Source organism: Delphinapterus leucas, chromosome 6, assembly GCF_059928025.1.
Source record: "Delphinapterus leucas isolate spDelLeu-1000000601 "Yukka" chromosome 6, BTC_Dleu_Yukka2, whole genome shotgun sequence".
NCBI classification, from domain to species: Eukaryota; Metazoa; Chordata; class Mammalia; order Artiodactyla; family Monodontidae; genus Delphinapterus; species Delphinapterus leucas.
Genome location: NC_143134.1, coordinates 39,533,619 through 39,550,013, shown reverse-complemented (window position 1 = coordinate 39,550,013; position 16,395 = coordinate 39,533,619). Strand labels below are relative to the sequence as shown.

Here is a 16,395-nt window from a genome sequence, read left to right as displayed (position 1 = left end):
TGTTTTCCTCTACCCACCATCTCCAAGGATGTGCCAGATTAGCACTAATCACACTGGGTATCAAAGAGTCTTCAGAGCGAAGACCTAAGTGTCGAGCACAATGGACAGGACTGCAAAGATCTCCCTTGGTTTACCTCTCCACTCTCCTCCAAGTCCTGGACACAGTGCAAAAGACGCTTCCCCTCTCTACCCTTACCCCTTGACATTTCACTGACTGAATTCGGATTACTTACAGATTCCTGAACGAGCCATTATCTCTCACATCCACGACTCCATCCTCACTGTTTTCCTCTCTCTAGATGTCCTTCTCTCCCACCTCTACAACCCCACAGTCCACCACCCCATCATCCACCATTTTATTCTGTTAACTCTTAATCTTCTTTTGCATGTTTTAGTGGGACTGTCAACTCCTCCAGAAAACTCCCCTGGAACCCCAGGCTCACCCCTATCATTCATCCTCCATCCCTGGCCTTTATCTGAATTAAGTGCCCTCCCTTCGTGTTTCCACAGCAGTCTGTCAGGGCTGCAGAGGAAGGAGATGGCACACTCAAATTAGGATGATTCAAGGAGGTGTGGGAGAGGTGCAGGGGAGCCATAAGGGACGGGGCAGGAACCCCAGGTTAGTAACGTGGAGCTGCCACCAACTCTAGGTCTGAAGAGACTAGGGTAGAGAGTGGTTACCAACACCTGGACAGAGAAAGTCACGTAGAAGAGTTTATCTGGTGAGGAGCCTTTGTTTGATAGTGACCAAGGCAAACTTGCAGTGAGAAAAGCATGACAATAATTACCCTGGCCTCATTCTTCTCCCTTCTCCTTGACGCCATGCCACGTTCCCCGCTGGCCAAACCAACCTGCAGCCAGAACATAAGGAAATGAGTTAAAATAATCTTACAGCTCAGCCTGCAGACCTGTAGGGGTGGAGAAGGATAGAAAATACATCTAGAGAAATAAATGGATTATATCTAGCACAACCACACTTTAATAGAATTGTCTCTTTGTTCTTTAGTCTCCATCACTAGACTGAGTTACTCGAGGACAGAGAATGTTTTATTTATCTTTGCATCCTTAGTATCTAATATGTATTAGACAATAAAAGCTTATTCAGCGAATATGGCAAATTGGCCATAACTTGGAGGATTACATTTTCTGATCTTGCCACTTGCTTTCTCACTCTGGAAAATGGAGAACAGAGTGAGCTCTACAATTTTCATTGTCTGACAAAAAAGAAACATCATTTGGTCAGGAGTAATGAGTTCTCTTAGCACTCGGTGCTGAGAGGAATTAGAGTCAATCATGTGACTGTCTACCTAAGAGGCACTCAGCTGCATAATGGGCAATATCTTCAACATGGAAAGCACAGGTGCAGAAACATTCTTCATGGGGTCATTTAAAAATATTAGCCCTTGATAAAAGCCAAAGGCATGTTATTAAAAAGTAATCCAAAGGTGAACTGAGCTAGTGTGTTCCACTCTGATTAATCTTAGAACATCTTGTCCAAGAAATGGTTAAGCCTTAGACTTCAAACCTGACCCACTAAAAAAACTCCAGTCCTCTCTGGATTCTCTCATCTCTCGTCAGCCAATAGATGAAAAGGATCAACTGAGAAACTCAATGCACTGAGGAGCCATGGATCCATTACAGGGCAGAAGCCTGGGTCCCTGAATGACTAGGTGGAGTGGAGCCCTTTCTCTAATCTCTGCAAACCTCTGTGCTGAGAGCAAGAAATAAGCCTTAAATGTGTCAAACCTCTGAGATCTGTGGAGTTTTATAGCAGCAGTTATTTTACCCTGACTAGTGCAGTTATAAAATAATGTCCTAAATTCTACACTGGAGTCTGTTTTAAATGTTATCACCATTATTATCATAAGCCATAGTCCATATCATATTCAATTTCTTTTCATGGAAGTCCTTTCCAGCTTGAATCTCATAATATCAGGATTATAGTATTGTCTTCCATAGGAGAAATGTCTCTCAGAGCTCTTCTTGCTTGGACTATGATAGAAAATATAACACCAACATTCTGATGTATTTTATAATGTAAAAAGCCCTGTTTCATGCATTATCGTTTAGAATCTCCCAGCAACTCTGAGGAATACACTCTATTATCCTCATTTTGCAGGTGGTGAAACTGAGACTAAGAAAGATAAAGTGGAGAAAACAATTTACAGAGTTGTTTGAAGATAAAGCAAGAGAATAATTTAGTCTGCCTGGCATTTGGTACATGTTAAGAATTAAGTTTTCTTACATGTTATCTATTGCCTCGTAATAAACCACCCCAAAATAATGACTTAGAACAGCAGCAATCATTTACTCTGCCAGCAGAATTTGGGCTGTGAAGACACAAATAGCTGCGGGTGGGGGTAGGGTGGAACAGCTGGTTTCCTTGGGCTTCTCTCTTTCTGTGGTCTCTCCACATGGTCTCTCCACATGGCAGCCCCAGGGTAACCATGGCAGCTGAAGGCTTCCCGAGTGAGTGGAGAGAACAAGAGCAAGAGAGCAAGCAAGAGAAAAAAGAGAGAGAGAGAGAGAGAACATTAAGCAGAAGCTCTAACACGTTATGACCCAGCCTTAGAAGGATATCACACTGTGTCACTTCTACTACATTTTCTTAGAATCAAGCCACTACAGACAACTCATATTCACAGGGAGGAGAATTAGACTCTGCCTCTTCATTGAATTTTGGGGCACATTTCCCTCTCTAAAATGCTTTCCTGAATTAGTACAGACATGAAACTAACAGGTAAGGGACACAGCCAGGGTCATTCACAGCTAGGGTTAAATGGTTCTACCACTATTAGATCCAAATGTGTGACTGCCAAGCCCCTGCTCTTTTTCACTACTCCAGAAAATCTCCTGTGATCAGCATGTCGAATAGGGAAGACATGCTAGTCCCCAAACAGAGGCAGTTCTGCTCATTGCCTTGGAAAGCACACTTAAACATGTATTTTGCAGGAAAATATTACCCTTAAAGCAGTCATCCATAAGCACTTTCCAAGTATCTGTGTTTTTAATCTTCCGCCAACAGATGTATTCATTTGCATTTCCCCTAGATGAACCACGTTTTTTTGTTATTTTTGACTGTATATCTCACTTCTCAAGATCCTTTTGTATTAATTCTCAAACCCATCACTAAGGTTGATGCCGCCACCCAATTTGGAATCTTCCCTTGATTCCATGGTCATGAATGTGTGCCCTTCCTGTGGGCCATTTTAAGAGGAGGGTCTGACATAAGATCTGAGGGGCATTCTTTTTTTTTAATCTCCCAAGAATTTCTATTGAACTAAAGAGAGTTTAAACCATCTCATTTTAGAAAATCTGGAAATTTGAACGATGACATGGATCTGAAATCTCAGAGCATTTACATACCGGTTTTTGTAACTCTCAGCAGTAAGGCAAATTTCCCTATAGGAGCTTTTCTCTGTTTAGGGATCCCCAGCAGTCCCTATGGGGAAACATCCTTTTTGTTCCCCCTGAACCCCAGGGCTTGGTGGGGGCCTGGGGTAAGAAGTAGAGAGAATGGATAAGGGTCTCCAGTCTAGACCAGCACAGTCCACAGTCCACAGGAATATAACTGTAAGCCACATAGGTACCATATTTTCTAGTATCTGCATTTTAAAAAGTAAAAAGCGAAATTAATTTTAATAATACATTTCATTTAACCCAATACGTACAAAATACTATCATTTGAACATGCATTTCATATTAATATAAAAATATTCAAGAGATTTTTTCATCCTTATTTCCATATCAAGTCTTGGAATCCCATGTGTGTTTGACACTTCTTGCACACCTCATTCCGGACTAACCACATTTCAACTCATCGATGGACAATACTGTACTGGACTGCACACATCAACCCTTCGTTTCTGTTGCTGCAGTGGGCCTCTGAGACCTCAAACCTTTCTTCTCTGATTTCATACCTTCTTACAGTTCAGATCTCAGCTCAAAACACCTATCCTGAACAGAAATCCCTTCTAATGCTGTCCATTCCCGCCCGCCCTGTCATTCTCTATCCCGTTACCCTGCAGTATTGTCTCCATGGAACCAATCCCTTCTAAAATGATCTCATTTATTCGTTTACATATTGATTGTCTAGCTTCTTCACCAGAATGTAAGTTTCAAGAGGGCAGGGATTTTTTTAAAACCTATTTATGGTCTCTGTGATTTTCCGGTGCCGAGCACCGTGCCTGGACCACGCGGGGCGCTCAGGACACCTCTGCAGGATGAAGGAATCTCATTTCTCTGGAGCCCCGCCGAAGGGGGCAGCGTAGCAGCGTGTCACAGGTGGGGCGCGCATGTTGCGCGCGGCCGCGCTGGCTGAGCTCCTGGCGCGGGTGTGGGGTGAGTGGGTGTGTGCGGGGGTGTGCGCGGTAGAGCGCGCCAGCGAGCCCAGAGCGCCGAGCGGGGAGGAGCAGCCAGCGCCGCGCAGCACCCGCAGCGCCGGCCCGGCCGGGCAGCTCGGAGGTGGGTGGGCCGTGTCGCCAGCCCGCCCGCGGGGTCCCCATTGGCCGCCTGCCGGCCGCCCTCCGCCCGGAAGGCGGCGAGGAGCCGAGGGGCTGCTCCGGAGCAGGAGCGGGAGAGCCCGGCCGAGCCGACGCCGGACGGACGCGCGGGGTCCGCGCCCCCACTCGCTGCCTCCCTGCGCTCCCGCGGCTGCCCCGCTTGTCCCCGGCGCTGGCGCCTACCGTCGACCTCCGACAGCGCCCCGGAGAGACCCGGGCAGCTCCCGGGCGCCCGGGTGAGTGGCCGCTCGCGGCTCCCCGTCTCCTCCCGGGCCCCGCCGCCTGCTTTTGCTTTCACGGCCGCGGCGCGGCGGGGTTGGCCCGGGCAGCGCCCAGGGCAACCGGGAAGGCCGAGGCGGGGTACACTTGACTGAGGGGAAAAGGGGAATGGCAGCCAGGAGATGACCCCAGCCCCGCGGGCCGGGTGGGAACAGGTGGCGCGGGCCGGGCGCTTTGTGTCGGGACGCGGAGACCGGGAGCGGGCGGCCGCGCCTCCCTCGGCCGCTCCCTTCCCTCCCTTGCTCCCCCGGGCGGCCGCACGCCGGGTCGGCCGGGTAACGGAGCTGGAGTCGCCAGGAATGTGCCTCTGGGGACTGCTTGGCTCGTGGGAGGAGAGAAGGTGGCTGAGGCGGCCGGGGAGGTGCGGGAGCCGAGAGGTGGCGCGGGGGCTGCACCGCCGCTCCAAGCAGGAGAGGGATGCTTCCAGCTAGGCGCGTTCGGCCCCGGCGAGGGCTTCATTCTTCCGCTGCGCCCCTGGAGGTGGGGAGCTGGGTGGGCGTGTGTGCAGAGAAAGGGGAGGCGGGGAGGCCAGCCACTTCCGGAGCGGGTTCTGATCCGTGCCGAGCGCCCTGCTTTCGGGGACGCGGACCTTGGGGTGCGGTTGTGCCCGGCCCCACGCGTGCGCCGGCGATGCGGGGCTGGGGGCGTCCCTCGCCCGGGTTTAACAAAGAGTGCTGCTCTCTACACGGCGGGGTGCGGCAACTCCGGAGAGGTGGTCTTCAGCGAGCGAGTCTTAGCCCTCGGGAGGGATACTTCGTTTTTGGGGTTGTCATTTTATTGTTGTTATTGCCTTTTTTTTTTTTTTTTTTTAAAGGACTGTTGACTGATGCATGAGGGGCCCACGGAGGCGCAGGAGCGGTGGTGATGGTTTGGGAAGCGGAGCTGAAGTGCGCTGGGCTTCCGTGAGGCGTGACAGTTTATCATGACCGTGTTCAGGCAGGAAAACGTGGATGATTACTACGACACCGGCGAGGAACTTGGCAGGTACTGGGGGTGCCGGAAGCGCACGTTTCTGGGTCGTGGGAATGCACAGTACTGCGGGCAGTGGGCGGTAAACAAATGCAGTTTGAATTCAGGCGTCTCCCTCGTCCTTCCAGGAGATGTGCAAATTATAGAGAAAAGAGTTAACTAACCCAGCAAGGACTAGGGACCGGAAATAAGCTACCTAAAACAAGGAGCTGGCGGTGGAGAAGCTATTTCAGTGTTAGATTATGATGCAGAGTGTACTGATCAAGACCCCTGGACAAGAATAGATTTAGTTGTCTGCAGTAACGCTTGTCAGCTTTTGCCCTTCTGAGACAGTGAGGCAAAAGCTGAGACACAGTTGAAACTGGAGTTAGCTCCAGTTAACTGTGAGTTAGCCCTTATGTGTACAGAGAGTACAGACTAATTCGTAGGCTTTTAAAGGCTTAATACTTTCCCTCTTTCGGAATTTTCAGAATAACATGCACAAGTATTGGTAGGTCACACATGGAGACTTGCCAGATGTTGATGTTGGGTTTGGATTTTGAAACTTCCTTGAACCAGGAGTTTAATTACCCAGTTGGTGTCAGTGGTTGCTTTGGTTTCATTCACGATGTTAAATTTTTAACACGTCCCTAGTTGAGAGTCTAATATGGCTATCTGGATTCAGAGCATACTTCCATTGCTGCAGGAGCTGTGATTCTGAATGTGAAGCCTTTCAGTGCCAGGTGAACAAAGAATGATTTCTTTGGGGGCCTCTAAGGGCTGGATGGGTTTCCCCTTGACTGGGGATTTGACAGGGTGTGTTATGCTCTGGTCTAACTTGAGCAGAAAACCCAGTTTTCACACCTAAATTTAAATTCAACATAAGAAATTTGTATTTGTATCGTGAGTCAAGTAGACAAAAGGATCTTTAAACCAACAAAAAAGTATGTATTTACTTACATGTGTATGTAAGTATGTAAGTATGTATTTACTTACATGTGTATGTATTTACTTACATGTGTATCAAAATATGTATTTTTCCGTACACACCTGATGTCCTGATTCAGTGCTTCCTGTTTCCCCATGAAAAGGAAATTCAAAACTACCCACACCCTAGATGACCTTGTGAGAATTGTGAAAGTTGAGTTTAACTAAAATTTTTTCAAGTTCAAGTAATAGTTCAGAACAAAAGCAATTTTTAAAAAGTTACTGTATCAAAATATTTCTGTATACATTTAGTATGGATTCAGAACATCACTGGGAACTTGTGCTTAGGGGGAGCTTACTATATATTGGAGATTTACTGAGTGAATAAGTAAGAAGGAAAGCTGTCAAAAATATTTCATGGATATGTTTAATGTTAAGGTTTAAGGGTATGTGGTTGAAATAATTGGTTTAACTAGAATTAACTAGAATTAAGTCACTTTATTCCTGTGGTTTTTAGCAAGATGAGTGGTACATGGTGTTTTCCTTTGGGAGCAGGGGAAAAAGGCAAAAAAGTATGTTTAAATTCTGTTTGTGTAGTGTGGCCTGATTATATGAATTCTCTTATAAAGAAAGATGATTAAAAGTAGGTGAGATGATTGCTTTATAGATTAAGTATGTTGACCTTATTTTCATTAAGATCTTTTGGTAGAATTGTGTGTTATGAGAAGGAAAAATAATGAGGCCTCCCTGTGGCTGGCGGGGGAGTTTGTGATCTTTATTTCGTGGGTGGGATGACAGGCTCTCTGCCTCTGCGCTGGAGAGCAGTTTGCTCATTTGTCACTAGATTTTGCTTTGATTTTGGCTCATTCTACATTTCTGTGTATAATTTTCTCCCCACTGTGCAAGACTAATTGACACATTGTTTATTGAATAATTTAATTTGTGTGACCTGTGAATTTGAAAGAAGTGCTTTGACAAACTGGGAGTTGGGAATTTTTAAAAATAAAGTATCCATGCCGATCTGTCTGATAGGTCTTTTTCTTTTGTTTAAAAATGCAGTAAATGGTTGTTTTTTTATTTCAATGTTTTTTTCAAGTCCTGTGAATTTTATGTCTGCCAGGAAATAGCCACTTCCTGAAAACAGATCCTGGCATAAGATGGACATATAGGAAAGATGCTGCTTCATGTGTCACTGAGAGAAGATTGGGAGTAGAGGCAGGAGCTTAGTAGTGGCAAATGAAAATGGACAGATGTTTAACACAAAAGCAAGCTTGTTCTAAGCAGTGAGTTATAAACAAACCAACATCTATGATTTAAAACTTCATCCACATATCTTTAGCAGTAATCTACACAATAGCTACTCACTTACTTTATAAATGGTCTAAGACAAAGTCCATAGCTAGAGGAGGGAGGATGGGTTTTTAAACAAGTAGTATATAGTATTTTGATTATTACTATTGTTACTTTACTTTTAGGAAAACAGAAAGTGTGTGTGTACAAGGGTGAGAGTGTGTGTGTGTGTGTGTGTGTGTGTGTTTATGTATATTAGTGTGTGTACTGCCCAGGTGTACTGTAAAAGCTGTCAACTCTAAAGAACTTTATAAAGTATTATGATTATTTGTAGTAGTGATAGAGCAGACAGACCACTGGACAGATATTCTGGTCCAAAATTGGCTGTAGAACTTGCTAGCTGTATAACCTTGAATAGGTCACTTACCATCTCTGACCCTCAGGATCTTCATCTATAAAATGAGAGACCTAGTGCTTATTTCATGGGTGTTGTGAATACCAAGTAAAAGAATTTTATCAGCCGTCAAGAGTTAAACAAATATAGATATCATCAGCAGGACTGGTTGAGACATGTGAGTATTCCAGGCATGCTAATAACTTGGTTTGCAACTTGATTTTCTTTTTTCTGTTTACCAATTTGGGGAAGGGAGATCCTGTGGGAAAAGGGTCATGGGGGATACCCATTGCTGACAGCCCTTGGCCTCTCCACTCTGATTCTGAATAATGCAGCTCTGGCCTTGAACTTGCACACCCTTCAAGTAGAAACAAGTCCCTGCAGTGAAAAGGACTGTCATGGTTAGAATATTGTTTGGTGACCTGTGTTGACTCCAGGAGGCCCTTTGGGTTTCACCCTCTATCCCAGGAGGTGGAATGAAGAACTGCTTCTGTCACATGTAGTGGTTTCTGGGAGGGGTTCTTTTAAATGCGGATTTCTCCATGTGCTGTTACACTGGGTCATTTTAATGCCCCAGGTGCCTTAGCATCTCTTATCAGTTGGCACTCGGGGCAGCTGAAGGCCAGCTTGTCCCACCATCGCGCTCCAGTTACATCCCTGGCTGTGGTTCAGCCTAACCTGCGAGCCTTCTTGGCACCTCTGTGAACACCGCCTTCCTGAGAACTGGCCTTCTTTCTCTTACACCGTCTGACCTTATGTGATCTGAAGACCTGGGTCCCACCTCCTGAATAAATCTCTCCACAATGATCTCTCCCTTTCAGAAGCCAAATGACTTGCTCTCTGAAGCACTCTACTGGTCTTGACCACAGGCTACCCCGTCCATGCTCCATCCTTGCTTTGTGCTGTTAATATTCTTGTATGACTCCATGTAGCCGGCTTAAAAGTTCCTTCAGGGTGCGCTGTGGGCTCTTTTCTCCCCTGTGGGGGTGCAATGTGCTGTATCATTCTGGGCAAAAGTTTAATCGATGCCTGAATCGGCAAATGCAGGCCGGCAGGTACAATACTGAGACCAGAATGGGGATTTGAGATACAAATGCTGATGGGGGTGCTGAGGCCGATGGAGAGGTGGTGTGTAGCGTGGGACAGTCCGGCACCCTCCTTTGGGAAGTGGGGAGACACCTACCTTTGCAGGATGCTATACGAATTAGAGGCAGTGGCTGTAAACATCTCACACATAGTCGCTGCCTCAGATATTATTTTTAATAACCTCTTTTCCCCGTTACAGCATTTACCACAACGCATACTCATTACTTGTTGGATTATCTGCTTTTGCCACAGCTTGTCGCAGGGTTGTGACCTTGGACTTGCTCGTCATTTTTTATCTCTTATGCCTAATAAGGTGCATGACATAGGTGCTCAATAAATGCTGACGGATAGAATAAATGGATTAATATTTGTAAAGCACCATGAGTACACACACACATGCACCTATATATGGTTACATGTATATGGCCCTCAATGAGTGATGACTCTGGTGGGGATGAATTTAGGTTATTAAAGGCTGCAGCTCATCAAAATAAAAGCTGTTTTTCCTTTTGCGTTCTGTGGCTAAGGTGCACAGCAGCCAGCATATCCAAGCACAAGATCAGTTTTAAACAAAACAAAGTGGAGCATTAAGTATTCTACATTTGTTTGGATGGTTGCTGGAAGCTAATAATTTAAAGTTAAAACACTCTCATTTTGGCATAAAATCCAGAGGCATTTTAATTGACGTGAGGAATTGTAATAAACCCTGACAGCCTGCGTACATCTTTCTGTTGGTTTACTGTGAACTGCAGGAATCAGTCCTAAGACTGGCAATCCCGTGGGGATGGGAGAGGGAGAGACTTCCCAGCGTGTTTTCTCCTTGGAAGTGGGACTTGCAGGCTTACAAGGTTGACTAGTGCGATCATCCTGTAGGACCTCCCTGAATGTGACTTTTCTCTTCTCATTTCTGCTTCTGTGTGCCCTCAGCTGTTCCCTCTGATGGGAAAGGCTGCAAAGGTTTAAGAGAGATAAAGTTCAAATATATGTATTAGAGGTAACAATCAGGGATTTTAAAATTTTGTGCATTCTAGCATGTGAAGGGAGGGCACGGTGACAGTAGTGAGGGGCAGTTGGGTTGAATGCTTGCTTGCCAGCACTGGGAATGCGCCTCTGGACCATCTGGGGATGTAGAAATTAGGTTCACTGGGACCTGGCGGGACATACCATCAGGAACATAGGGTATGGAGGCGCTAATTGATGGGGAAGCCAGGGAACGTTGAAGCGGCCTTTTTGGTCCTCCTGTGCCCTTTTACCCTAGGCTTGTGTCTCACCCAGCCGCTTAGGAACCTAAAGGCCCCTTAGCGTTGGCAGGCCTCTGCAAAGCTGTGAAAAACACAGTAAGCTTACAGAGATGGATGGTCAGGTGAATTTCAGTAATTGCAATACAGGGTTATATCAGAAGAGGTGACATTATCAGACGTATCCTGTGGTCTCCCAGCAAAGTTGTAACCCCAGAAAGCTAGAGACCATTTCCTTCAGGCATTGGGGTGGGGGTGTGTGGATACCTTCAGAGGTGGTGTGGTGGGGGGATGACGGGGGAGCGACAAGGTCAAGATTAGGCGGTCTGACCTCTGGGACACCCTGTAGGGGAATGAGTTATGAACTTTCACCCCTAATTCTACCCAGTTGCAATGTGTACCTAACCTAACCTAATCAGGCATTTTATATGCATGAAATAAAGCATGATTTTAATGGAAACATATTTCTGATCAGGAGACAAAGAATGCCACCTGCTGGTAGAGGGGAGGGGCTTTTGTTGGTGAAGGGTAGCCCAGGACCCTTGGGCACTTAGACCTAGAAGAAGCTGAGCAGCCAGTGAGTCCTTCTTTCTTGTTTCATCCCCTCAGTCCTTAGGTCAAGTGGCTTTCTCAAGGTAGCTGGCTATCAGGTAGCAAGAGATGGACCTAGACTCCCGAGCAGGACTGTTTTCATTATATTCTTCACACTACTTAGGATTTGGCAATTCTCATTTTTTTAGAAGCCAGATAATGTTGATATCGAACAGAAGTGATTTGGGCAGCCATCTAGTGCCTATCCATCTTAATACGTGCTTGGAGGGGATGGTCAGGAGGAACCAGTAACCGCTTCATGGTGGGTTTTCATTTTCACCCCATGAAGAGGCTGACGCTTTGAGTTCAGAACTCTCGTGGGCACTTGACAACACACGTGACCTTCTTGCCTTTTCCAAATGGCTCGTGCCCCATAGTTATGAATGGTGCTGGTACGTGCCGTAGTCTTACCCAAGTGCCAAAGTTCATAATTTAGCTTTTTAGAAAGTTCACAGAACACTTTCATCATTATTTAACCTTTGAGTCATGGAATGTATAAGAGTCGTGGCTCTGCCCAGTAGGCCACCCCCCTAAAAGACAGTTTCTCATTTCACTAAGTGGCCCTAGTCTGTCTGGTTTAAGGCTGGGGTGTGATTGTTTGAGGCTTTATGTGGAAGGTGATACTTAATTGTTTTGCTTTGGTTTGCTGTGGTAAGTTATCACAACAGAATGCATCAACCCTCGGCCTTGAGAGAGATTATATGGTAGTATAATTATTTATAATATATCCAGTCTATCACTTTGTTTACATTCTAAGTTAATTCCTGTAAATGTACAGTTAGGAGAGAGTAGAGGAAAAAATGACTGAACTTTGGTTTTTCTACATCATCTAACAAAAATGGGTTTAAAAATAACTTTGTCGGGCTTCCCTGGTGGTGCAGTGGTTGAGAGTCCGCCTGCCAATGCAGGGGATGCGGGTTCGTGCCCTGGTCCGGGAGGATCCCACATGCCGCGGGGCGGCTGGGCCCGTGAGCCATGGCCGCTGAGCCTGCGCGTCTGGAGCCTGTGCTCCGCGGCGGGAGAGGCCACGGCAGTGGGAAGCCCGCATACCGCAAAAAAAAAAAAAAAAAACTTTGTCTAACTAGTACATCTTTCTTAGGTAAAACAGAAAGTGTCATATGCCCATTCTAGGTTTAATGTACTAAAAGGATTTTTACAGGGGAGAAGTCTGAAACCTGAAATAGTTGGTCTTATTTTCAATCCCAGTCCAGAACAAAACAAAACCAGTCATGTGCTGGTAACTAATCTCTGGTGATAACTGACAGGTGTGATCCTTAGTGACTCTTGTTTATCGCTTCTGTCTTTTTGAGGTGACGTTGAGAGCTCGTGTGGCTTACAGACCACACTGCCGTCATTTAAGTATAATGTTGCTAACCTCTGAGACGTGACCACGGGGCTTTCCCCTATGTCCTACCTGTCGACATTCCAATTGTCAACTTGAGAAATTTTATTCGGTACTATAATGTATTGATACATTCAGAGATGTCAGGAGGGGAAGGAGGTGGGGAGAAAGTTGTTGATTTTTCCCTTTATCAAACATTCAACTTTGTATGAGGAATGTAATGTTTGAGCAAATGAATGCTGTGAACTGCCGATCTCTGGTGTTTGAAAGGTTTATATCGATGGTGCTTATATTCATAAGCCGGATGGCTTTCAGCTGGGAAATTTAGCTGTGTGTGTGGACTCTTGTGGGACACATTTTATTTTCGGTCAAAACTGTCTGATTACTCTTTCTTAGATATAATGTGATGAATGGGGCTGGTTTTCAGGTATCTCCAGTACAGTTGATATAGTAAGTTTTCACGTATAAGGAATGAGTGAATTTCCATTTTTTTCCATTGTTAAATAGTTTTTTCTGTAGTTCATTGTTTTCTACTTTTGAAACCATGCAACCCTTCCCTTTTTAACTTGTAAGAATTGTCAGGATTTTCGAGACCTTACTTTGGTCCTCCATGCCCTTGTCCCCGGCCCCCCAGTGTGGAATTTTCCAGTTGCAAAAGAAATGTAGGAGAGGTAATCAGTACCTTTTTTTTGGTCCCATCATGAAGAGGGTCAGATTTCCCTCTGAACTGCCTGTCTCTATGTCCGCCTAGCAACTCATACCACCGTCTACGACCAGGCTGTATATGCAGGATGGTAGGTACGACTCAGGTGATAGGACAAAATAGTGACAGAGGGATACGTTGGCACATAGATGGAGCGGCTTGGGGGAGAAGGGGTCAGTAGTTAGTGCTGATTCTGTTCTAATGTTTCCGCCCTCCTTTGAGAAGTTCTTCTAAATCGTTTTGCCTCCTCTGGGTAGAGCACAATTTATTTATTTATTTTCCATCTGTGGTTTATGGGTAAGTGGCAGAAATATGTGTCTCTGGGAGAGTGATGAAAGACTGCAACCTTTTGAGTGTAATATTTAATAGACTGAGAATTGCAAGCTGATTCCCTTTACAAAAACAAAGCTATGGGCACTGTAGGTATACGAATACTGTAGAGAGTAGACTTTTCACAGCTAACTGCTGAGCTGGAAATGCTGAATTGCACCTGCTACCCGGAAGAGCTGTCCTGAGAAATTTGGTAAGCCAAAAAAAGTTAAGAAGTTATTTGTTATCTTAAAAATACTATTTTACTGGTACATAAATCAGTGTAATTGAAACCAGATCCTGCCAAGGGGTTTCTGATGTACACTTGGAATGTGAATATAGAAAGTTGTTTTTCTAAATGTTGTCCTTGCCACTCAGAGTGTCTAGAATCAGCATGTGAACTGCTGTTTGTAATGCCAGAAACTTCCACCAAAATATCCTCAGGAGCTCCCCTGTCTTTGGATAATCACAGGTTTATTTCCTTCCCCTTTCGTGGCCGGCTTACACTTCTCCGCACACCATAACTGCAGTGGCACCAGTGTGCTCAGGACAAGGACTGGCTGATGTAAGGCACCTCTGCTCTTGTTTTCTCCCTAGTGTCTCTATTTCCACATTGAACAATCGGAGTGAAGGAGAATCCTCACCTGTCATCCCATTTGGTGGAGAACTTATAAAATGACTGCTTGAGACCTTGTTCTAGGAATTTCTTTGCCATGTAATTCAAACTAGCTTTGGAATGGAGGGAAGATATTTACAATTCCCCATTTAGAATGGATAAGGTTTGAGCACCTGGCCGATATCCCCCCTCAGTAGCTTCAGGAAGCTGATTCAATTGTTTGGGAGAGGAAGTGAATTAGAACAAGTGGAATATTTTCCAGGATGAAGTTTTATCGGTCTTGCTTTCCTCCCCACCCCTCCCATGGCACGCAGAGATAGGAAAGCTTGGCAAATAACGGCAGTGGACAGGCAAGGTAAGTCGAGGTGGTGTAGAAGCATGAAGTCCCTCGGTTTTGCTAAACATGCTTCGGGCACTGAATGAGTATATCCGGTTTTATTAATGTTACCAATTAATATGGACCATCCTTTGTAGGCCTCCTCTTCAGAGGCAACATTCTCTTTCATGCAGATAATTAAAAACATTAAAAAAAAACACTTTTGCACCCACAGGGCAAGGTCAGGCAGAGCAACCGCGGAGCAGGACCCCGCGTCCCGGCGGGTCTGGGCTCCCAACATTCCCGAGTCTCTGGCGCCCCTTCCCCGCACCCTCGCCTGACCCCGCGCCCCAATGTGCCCTTTGACCCCATCCAAAAAAGTGTTCTGAACCAAGCCGCCGACGGAGGAGGGGCCCACAGCGACCTGAGGGACCGCTCTGCTGTGCAAACGCTGCGGCGCAGCCGGGCACCTGCTCGGGGAGGCGGCGGGGAGGCTGCAGGGCCTCGTCCCCCGGCCAGCCTGCCCTCCGCCCTTCGCCCTCCGCCCTCCGCCCGCGGGGCCGGGGTCCTGACCGACCCACGCGCCCAGGCCTGCTGGAGGAGCAACGCGGCGGCGCCGAGGCCGGTGTCCTCGCCGACCCCGGTGTCCTCGACGACCCCGAGCCTCCTCCCCACCGGCCCAGGCTGGGTGGGTGGCAAAAAAAATTTTTTTTAATTAAAAAAATTATCTGTATTAGAGACAAGTTTTAACCTGGAGAACTAAAAAGCGAATGCAAAGTGAGCTGGCCTGTTTCGGCCTGCAGGCTTCTGTGGAGCATGTCCACAGCTAGTCGTGCAGATTCTCTCTTTTATTTCCTATATCCCTTAACAATGTGCGGTAGATAACTGGGCACTTGGTATTATTTTACACTTGGCTTGTTCATGTGATTCTTGGCTGTCTCTGAATTGTGAGTTTTCTGAGAGTAGAAAACATGGCTTTTTGTGTCTCTTACATGGGGTGGGGTTCAGCTAAGCCCACAGGAGGCTTTGTTTATTTGCCTTATGAAGATACATGTCCAGAAATTAGAATGTGGTTCAGAGGTTTTGACCCAAATCCCTGACTCCACAGTGCACTAACTGTTGCCTTGGGAAAGTCACTTGACTTCTGTGAGACTCAGTTTTCTCATCTGTGAAATGGGGATAATAAGCATACCTCCCTCATTAGGTTGTTGTGAAGACACACGTAATGCGTGTAAGGCACTTGGCCCAGTAGCAGGCACACTGTAAGTGCTGGAGAAGGGGCAGCTGTTTAATAAGACAGAGAGCGCAGGAGAGACTGAACATGCTTCTGGATCCTTGTCACCGGGGTCCTGCCTTTTTCTGTTAGTTCCTCATTTCCCTACCCGGGTTCTGACCTGGTCTCCCAGGGGCGGGGTGGGGGTGACGGCCCACTACTCCTCAATTCCATCCTTCCTCCTTCACTTCTTTTCTCCTCTGTCTCTCTCCCCATCTTTGGCTCAGCCTGCAGGGTGGGCTCATTCTACCAAGTTTGACATCGTTTATGTGATCTGCCCTTCTAGCTGCCTGTTCTGGCTGGCTCGGACCCAGGACTCGGTTTATGTGCTGGGCTCCCTGGTGGGTCCGCCCAGTAGCGTGGTCAATGATTTGCAGAGCTCCTGAGAAACAAGTTAGCCAGGAATTTAGCCGTGCATTTGAAAGCGGGCTGCTGGAGATGGGGCTTGCAGGGATGCCATTGCCAAAGTGCACCCAGACGCCCCCGGAAGAGGGAGGGAGGAGCTCATGTCAAGGAGGGTCTATTAAGATGGGAAAACATGCTTTCAGGGAAGCCAGGACAACTAAAAGCTGAACAACAGC

The 16,395-nt window shown here is 46.5% G+C and overlaps 1 protein-coding gene across 3 annotated transcripts in view; it reads left to right on the top strand.

The window, feature by feature from the left end:
- The first annotated feature begins 4,319 nt into the window (after window positions 1-4,319).
- Window positions 4,320-16,395, top strand: part of DAPK1 (death associated protein kinase 1) — a 205,259-nt gene continuing 193,183 nt past the window's right edge. For 2 of the 3 annotated variants that reach the window (XM_089913035.1, XM_022558968.3), the window contains exons 1-2: window positions 4,321-4,738; window positions 5,596-5,765. In XM_089913035.1, the coding sequence (XP_089769161.1) occupies window positions 5,704-5,765 (62 nt within the window). In that variant the 5' untranslated portion in view covers window positions 4,321-4,738; window positions 5,596-5,703. Of the gene's footprint in view, window positions 4,739-5,595; window positions 5,766-16,395 lie in introns of all 3 variants that reach the window. The other variant, XM_089913036.1, reaches the window with a different exon arrangement.